The sequence below is a fragment of the Stylophora pistillata genome, chromosome 9, assembly GCF_964205215.1.
Source record: "Stylophora pistillata chromosome 9, jaStyPist1.2, whole genome shotgun sequence".
NCBI lineage: Eukaryota > Metazoa > Cnidaria > Anthozoa > Scleractinia > Pocilloporidae > Stylophora > Stylophora pistillata.
Window position 1 is genome coordinate 1,289,604 of NC_142527.1, and position 8,806 is coordinate 1,298,409.

The following is an 8,806-nucleotide window of genomic DNA, read 5'->3' on the forward strand; positions in this document are numbered from 1 at the left end:
AAGCACTGAATTGCTAGACACCCGGACCTTGTCTGAGTAATAAAAAGAGTATTCACAAAAATCTGGTTACAGAACTAAGGACAATCTTTTACAATTGTATTGTTACAAACCCATTATTTAAGTAACTATTTGTGGTGAGAATTTTCTTCACTGCTCGTGATGGCTTCAGCCAGGCTACGTGCCTCTCACTATTTCCTAGGAGAGCGTAACGCCTGTATAGCAATTCCAGCCAACCATTCTAATTCTTTCAAAGGTGTGCCTTTGGGTGAGCGAATGTCTATTAACTCTTCTTGAAGGGCGTGACTTGTCAGTTTCATTCATCCAACAGACGGACATCTTTACTATTCAAATCCTCAATCCAGTCTGACCACCCTTCAATGACATTGCCATCACTGTTGATTCGATCCGCAAAATTGACCAAGTATCCCTCATGTTTTCTGTAGGCCACGATCTGTCCTTTACACCATCCCCAGTACTTTGTAACTTTTCCTGATTTGTCCTTCTCGTCATATTCCACCTCTATCAATCGGTTGATTAGGGCTCTTCCATTTGCCTTTCTTTTGCTAGTTAATATATGTCTGCGTTTATCCGGCGGACCCTCGTCGACACACTTGCCTACACTTGTACGCTTTCGTTTGGTCCTTTGCTTGGCGGGTGATGATTTGTAAGACGTTGTTACGTTCTCTTTGCAGACTGCTGATTTTACAGCATGGAGCCGATCTTCCAGATATATGTTCTCCATCAATGCATGCATTATAGTACCACCATCCTGAAACGACTGCCGGTTTAGAGACTCAACAGGATTGGTAGTACTTGGTCCCTGTTCCCAATCATTGTCATCCATTTCCTTAAAAGCTCTTGTAAACATAGCCAGGTGATTTCCACGGCACCACCATTTACTCCAATGCTTGAGTTTCATCCACTCTTTATTGTCCAGTGTGTCAAATTCCGGCAATAGATCGTTGCCAAAAAATTTCCTTGCTTCTGTTAATTTCCTGCAGCCAGAGAGCACATCGAAAAGGAAGAGAACATTTTCTTTCTCGTCCTCTGTTTCGATTTTGCTTGCTAGAATTTTAAATACACGAGAATCACTTTCATTCCGGCAAACTAGCTTGCAGACTCTGTTAACTGAACGCTGCCAGTGTACTTTGCATCCCCTTACCACTTTACGGGCAAGTTCTTCGCCCAGACACAGCTGCAATCCTTTATATTGTCCATCATCAAAGTCAACCAGGATCGATCTTAAATTCTTGCCATTAGAGAATCGGGCATGGTCAGCTGTAACTTTGTGAAAAATCGTGCTGATGGACTTCGCGTACGTCTCGCTGTCTTGCCTACTGCACAAAACTCTTGCTACTGCATTATACACGCATGTTTCGTCATTGAAAGAGACAACGTTTAAAAGGTATGGGAAGAAGTCGTTGCCGGTATAAGTAATATCTATGAATATATCTTCTGCTGTACTCAACATCGCAGATTGAAATGGAGCCATGAAGAATGCGTATTTTCTGCAAGGTGTAAATAAATACTCGCTTCCTTCCATCTGATAATGACCCATCATCTCATTGACTTTATCGCTAATATTCTTACTGCATTCTTCGTACAACTGGTTGCTTTCCACTTTCTTCCGAATTCTATCGAATTGGAGAATCTCGTCAAGTGGGCGTAGCTCTTTATTAACAGAATTCCATTTACCAAGGGCTAGCTTCCTCTCTTTTCTAACACGGTCAGCATTTGCTGCTGGTGAACTGGCTTCGGCTGGAACATAGCCAAGTCCAAGTCCTTTCATAATGTCTTTAGTTTTTTTGGAACTGTCATCAGAAATTAATCGTTGGATGTCCTCTTTGACTTTGCTCGACACGTTGTGTGCTGCCGGTTTACTGTGATTGTGTCGAGTTCCTGGTACAACACCGACCCATCGTCTTCCATCGTCAATGCAAGGCCACATGTACACCATATGAGAAGTACACGGTCCAGATGAAATAAGAGAACAATTTTCCCTGTGATTTACACATCGATTTATCTTTTGCCTGTTAGAGACCACATACTCACATTCGGGAGCAGCACAGGTTTTCACCCCTTCACAAGGCCCTCGTCTTACAAACAAGGAGGTTTTCTGACCTTCTACGATAAGGTCGTGCTTATTTGTTTGCGAGTGTCTTTTTGACAGCTGGTTGTCATCCCACATAAAATGTGACCGGGTGCTTGCTGCAAAAGGCAAACGGCGCCAGTCTTCCACGTAGGCCAATGGTTTTTGGGACAACTGTGAGTCATTATCGAAACCGGGAAATTCATATTGATCCTTGCGCGTGAGCTTTTCCCAGGTATCGGAATGCTTCAAAGCTTCTTGTATTTTTGGCAAGTGATGGTGTCCTCGTCCGCTCCTTTTCTCTCTAGTTTTGTTGTCTCCCTGTCTTTTGTCTTCGTTGAAAGGATCGATCGCGGGGTCGAGAACAGGTACGTCGCACGGACAGCGCAAAAATTGCTTTCCTTTCTCGGACACTCTATATTGTCTCCACACCCTTCTAAATGTTTCGCGTCTCAAAATAACGAAATTGATGTCTACATACTCTACATTAATTGATTGTCGCAACACTCTTGACCACCAATCGATGGAACATTTTTGCCCATTCAGCTCCAAACCAGCAGAATAGGTATGTGAGCTCTCCAGAAGTTTCTGCAAGGCGGGTGTGGAGAATTTATCTCTCTTGCTACCTCTTAACCACGCGATTAGTTCTTCCTCTTTCACACCATTTTTATAGTTTTGCAGTTGTTCAAAGTCACTAATGGCCTGTACAAGAAGGCTGATCGCTTGCTTTGCGTTAAAATCTCTTTTCGCTTTGATATCACAACTTGAACAACATGCATCATTGCATTGCAGCTCCAACTCGCCCTCTCCAAACTTGCTTATTAACACATCTCGAAGGCATCTCCCAGAGTATAGAGAGTATATCCACCTCCATGATTCACCAAATTTATCCTTCATGCGTTTCTCTTCAATATCCGAGCAGTTTTGTGTCCAGAAACACAATCGCTGATCGTCTTTTGATTCATTTATGAGAAGAAATCCATCGGCGTCGTTCCCACTGCGTCCTGCTCTGCCGAATTCCTGCACTATTACACTAAGGTTGCGCATACAACCCACGCGGAAAATGTTGTCCACGTGAGGACTATGTGTCCCGACTTCGTATGCCTCCGTCGCAACCAAAACTTGAAACTCCTTTGCTCTGAAGTCAGAATCAGTCTTCTTCTTCTCAGCGTGTGTCATCCCACGTCCATAAAAGGATCTTACATTGTCTTCTCCTAGTAGCCTCTGAAGTGCTGCCGTCATCAACTGGACATCACTTCGGAAATCCATGTACACTATTGCGTATTCGTCATTTACGATCGTTTTAATATCGGTCGCGCATGCGCACCAGGTGTCACCCTCTGACTTACCTTTTGGAGTTTTATCGGACTTCCTTTTAGTTGGTTTGACGTATGGCTTGATGTTTAACTTGATGTTGCTGCGATTGATAGAACCCTTTATGAGAACAGGACTTCGTAGGTAGTCATTACAAAGACTCTGCAACTGTTCCTCGCTCAGGGTTGCGGTTAAAGTCATCACAGGTACTCCACTAAACGTATCTTTGATATTCTTGAAGGAATCGTAACTTGATCGAAAATGGGAATTTCTATCAAACATTTTATGCACTTCATCCAAGACTAATAGTTTAATATGTTCCTTATTTTCCTCAAAAATGTACTGAACACGATTGATGAAATGCTCAGGAGTCATGAACACAACAGACGGGAAGGAGCGCTGGGCGTCCGTAGAAAATAGTCTCTCATGATTATGATGGGCCTCGGTCCCTGCTGCTCTTCCTAACGAAAACGCATCGATACCAAGGCTCTGTAGCCCTTCAATTTGTGAGTTTATAAGCGATATGGTGGGGCTCACAACTACAACGAACTTCTTATGATCGATTAGAGAGGGCAACTGGAAACATAAACTCTTCCCACTACCTGTCGGTTGTACCACTATCGCATCTCGTCCGAGAGAAACGCTGTGGACAGCATGCAACTGGAAATCTTTGAATTCAGTTAAACCAAATCTGGTCAAGTGTCCTTTCCAAACGATCAAGTCATCTGTATTCACATTAGGTAGATCGTCAGGAAGCGTGTAATTTGATTTACCCGTCGATGCGCAGGCGATCGATTCTGGTGGGCGTGCTTCTAATTCTTCATGACCTTGGTTACTTTCAATTTCTGTAGTTACCTTTAAAACGTCTACACTTCCTTGAACTTCTTGTCCTCTCTTTGAAACTTGCTCATCGGCCACGAACAAGTGGGAAGAACCACGCTCCATCTCCATCTGGTTCTTTTTGACGCCCTGATCTGGGCTGTTTTTGCTGTAATTGTCTCCGGTGCTATCGGTAGGGGTAAGAAGGGAAGCATTGCTTTCTAATTCTAGGCTGGCATTTAAAAGTTGTTCGTCGTCCACATCTAAGTCGAATTCGGAGGTGCAACTTGAAATAGCCGATTCCCGGAGAAGAATTAAAGAATGCAATTGCCTTGCATAGTTGGGAATCGACGCTTTCATTCTGATAGTAATCCACTCCACCATATTGTCTACAACAGTTTCTATTTGATCGGCTTCACAATCGAATCGCACCGACAAACCACACTGTGTGCCGCCTGCCTCCTCCGGAACCTTATGTGTATCCACAATGATAAACGAGGAACGTATCACCCCAACCAGGATAGCTAGTGGAGGACATAGATAAATGGCGAACGCTTTTCCGTCACTGTTTGATGCCTGATTCAGAAGTGTGAGGGCTTTTTTCAAATAGTTCTTCTTCTCTTCAATGGACTGCGATGTCTGCTTCTCCAACAGTTCTTTCGCGTCATAGTTAGTAGATATAATATCGGCTTTGGTCATCGCGGCGAGTGCTTCATCAACAGCAGCAAAGTCATTCATCGATCGAAAAGTATTGATGTGTCTGGGGAGTTTCCTAATTGTTTCGCTCGAAACACTTTCAATAATAAACTGCTTCTCCTGGCCATTTAACTTTGAATACTTCAATAAATCGTGGGCAATTTTAGAACAAAGGTAAACGCACGCGTTGCTGCCGTCGTTCACAGAGAGGTTCTTTGTAAGGTCGTGATGTAGGTCAGCCGGAATGGTTGTACCTTCGGATAAAAAACTACTTACCACTTCGTCCGTCACTTCAACTGCCATTCCTTGGTGGGTATTCAAGGGAGTAAAAACCACGTTTGGATTCTTCGACCTCCAGTCTTGGAAACTTATGTGGTTTTTGTTACCTAATTCTTCCTCATGTAGCGCTGACATTTTCAAATCCACTTCGGCACTTGTCGGCCTCTTACTGGGATCCTGTTGCCAACATTCATGTAGAAGCGACATCCACTTTGCTGCCTTTTCACATCCTAACTCACTAAGATTTTCAAAAGTGACAGTAGGTCTCTCTCCTTTACGCACAAAGTCGTAAATGAGTGAAGAATTTGCAACTTCTCCCTCCCATGGAGTTGTACGGTTTGGCAGAGTAAATTCGATCATTACCATTGCGAGGCTGTAGATATCGCTGGCGTAGGATGGTCTGGAACCTCTATCTAGCAGTTCCGGAGCAGTGTACGCAATTGTGTGCATAACCGAGTCAGTATTTGTGGCAGATGGCATGACCGATACTGAAAACTGCGAAAAATCAAATAGGGCAGTGCCAAAGTCACCGAGTTTAACCAGGTAGCCGTCCTTACCGTTGTCACCAATGAATATATTGCCAACCTTAAGGTCACAATGAACGATCCTGTTTTCATGCAGGTATGATAAGCCGTTGGTTACTCCCCTCATAATTTGTAGGCGTGTTGACCAGGGGATGGGCTGAAACTCATGTAGATCCAAAAATTCTCTGGCGTTGTGAATTGTACATAAATCTCCATCTATTTCAACTTTCTTTTCCAGCAACTCGGTAACAAGCAGCGAGCGATCGAAGTCGACTCCGAAATGCGCAAGTATGTTTGGATGGCGAAGTCGTTTCATACATTCCATCTCCTTTTTCATGCGCAACTTTTGTTTCATTGAAAATGAAACCATGAATTCCTTACACGCAACTTCTACAACATCATTTCCCGATGGTTTGTACTTACCTTTAAAAACGCGAGATGTAGCTCCCGTTCCAATCGTTACCGTGGTCAATTCCACGGCCTCAGGATTCACAGTGGAAATTTCGCCGCCAGCACGTAACTTTCCCCTCCTTCCCGTGAAATGCTGAACTAGAGCGCTCTCTTGCTCTTCCTCCTTCCGATCTTGCCAGAAGCGTCTGCTGCCACACACAATCAATGTTTCCCGCAATAGGTCTTGCATGGTTCTATATCAGCAACTTCTTTAATGGAAAAATAACAGTAAAAGAATATATACTGAGTGGAAACTTGAACCCGTATGCAAGGTTACTATTGAAAATCAGAAGAGAAATAGAAACAGGCTAAGATAATTTGTATTTACGACTACAACCCTGTCGTTGAGGGAGTCTTAAATATCCTTTTACCTTGAGAAATAGCCAATTTATGAATTGCCTTTAGCCTCTTTTCCAAAGCGAGTCCTGGTGCTCATCCTTTGGTATGGTAATAATTTTTATTCACTTGCAAATTAAACTCATTTTCATACGTTTGGTCAAGCACTAGGCCTCGTTTTAAAAAAGAGGCTACACATAATTTGAAAATGGCCTATTAAGTAAAGCATTTTAACAACTGATCTCCATAATAAGCAACTAGGCGGGGTGAAAGACACTTTTAATTACACTCTCCAGTAAAACAAGGCAATGTTGATCAGCACTCGAAAGTACGCGAACCGTTCTGCAGAGTCTCACGAGAGTGGCGGCAGAGACATATTTGAGAAAGCACAGATCTCAAAGTGGGAATGATATCGGGAGATCCTTTTGACAGGTTACAATTAACTTTCACACACTGGCGGGCTTAAGCGTCCACTGCGAAAAAATAAGTTTTTTGTAGATAACTCGCGTGCTTTTCAATGTCTTAGCAAACCTTATTCTTTGAGACTATAGTTAGAAAAATAAGGTTTACTTTGGCGTTAAAAAAAAAAACAAAACAAAAGATGAAATGCCAGCATCTAAAGAAGATAAAACGCTTCCTTATGTGAAGCGATATCGGATGTGGTAGTTTGTTCGGAGGTGGTAGTATTTCTAGTGGCGGATTCATCATGTAATCTTCACGTGACATGATCACATTCAAAAATACAAAGAGCCACTAGAATGTTTCAGGTATAATGAGGTGACATTGGGGCCTCTAGGAAACCGCAAAATCCGAGGGACAATAAAAGACTCCAAAACCGAAGGACAGACGAATAAGAGACAGGAAAACCGAAAACCGCATGCAAACCTGCCAAAACCGCTACATTTTCATTCCCCAAGGGGTAAACAAGGAAAACCGAAAACCGCATCAGACTTTTCGGGTACATCGAACACCGAATGCAAAAGCACGTAAAATCCCCAAACCATTCTGAAAAGTAAAAACGAGAAACCGCCCTCTTTTGGCACAAGAACCCAAAAACCGATAAAAAAAAAAAGAAAAAAAAAGCCGAAACAGCAAAACCGAAAATCCCAAAGGCACCCTACCTAATGGTTCTTAATCCGTATCTGTTTTCAAGTGTTTTGGCCCGATAGCGTGCTTGGTTTTGAGACGAGCTGAGTGCCGTAAAGCTCTGAACGCTTTTGTTGAAAAATTATAGACCCATTGAGTTAGGTGTTACAAAGAGTGTTTCTGTACATGCTTAGTGGGATAATCATTGGGCTAGATAACCAATATAAGTTAAAGATGCGTTACAATATTTCCGGCCGCTTAGTTGGTGGACGAAAGATATTTACTGGGCTCTGAAAACCTGCGCAAAACATTACAAAGAATATCTTATCGGAATTAAACGTTTCGATGGAAGATGAAGTACTTGAATGTTATTTAGGAGGGGCGGCGGCGATCTATGAAATATACACGTACTTCATTGATATCTGGTGGGGTGTTTTGAGGCATGGTAGCTATTCTTGCTTAAAATAAGTTCTAAAACAAAGAGATACACTTACCACCAATAGTAAATATGAAAGATATGGCAACGAAAACTACGAAATGGGCAATTCCTGGATCGTAGATGAAGTTATCGTGATGTACCTGAAGCAGACGAGAAAAGCATTCGTTACATAAAGTCCCAAATGTACTTACATGAAGGCAAAGAGAATACCTTTTGCTTTTGGAATTGTTCACGTAATTTTCGTTTTAGCCAAACTTCAGAAAACCCAGCTGCCCCTTCTTTTTTCCGAATGCTTGAAGTAAACATACAAATATACGTTGTAGGTATCCTGTTTCAAACAGTTGTAAATCAAGGGTTCTGTTTTTGTACAATCAATCTATTGGAAACAATGACGCACACTTACCACAAGTTAAACAGTCCGAAGTACTGCCCGAAAAAAAAAAAGGAAAAAAAACATATGTACTCGACAAGCTCGGGATCGTAGAGAAAACAGTAGTAAAGAATCTGGAACAATCGTCAATCGTTTGTTCTCTTGCGGTTTTCAAGCCCCAGACGATAAAACTTTCCCGAGGTAATTTACTTAGGGAAAAATCGGTCACACTTGCATATTTCAGTTTTGCTTAGGGAAACTGTCAATAAGTTAAGTTTCCCTAGGACAAAACCCTGTAGTGTGACCACAGCTAATATCGCGTTTACGATCCTCCACTGTCGAGTTACCAGTCTGGCAGAGGTTATGTGTGTGCCTTTTGAGTCGGTCGACTTGTGCACAATCAG

General features: G+C 42.4%; 1 protein-coding gene across 1 annotated transcript; it reads right to left on the reverse strand.

Moving 5' to 3' along the window:
• LOC148722753 (uncharacterized) lies at window positions 1–6,361 on the reverse strand. Its single transcript, XM_088733321.1, has one exon. It carries the CDS (start codon window positions 6,359–6,361, stop codon window positions 314–316), a length of 6,048 nt encoding a protein of 2,015 aa, XP_088589447.1. The 3' UTR covers window positions 1–313.
• Between the last annotated feature and the right edge of the window lie 2,445 nt (window positions 6,362–8,806).

Coding starts and splice junctions, on each gene's coding strand:
- LOC148722753 (XM_088733321.1), bottom strand. CDS start 6,361: ATGCAAGACCTATTGCGGGAAACATTGATTGTGTGTGGCAGCAGACGC.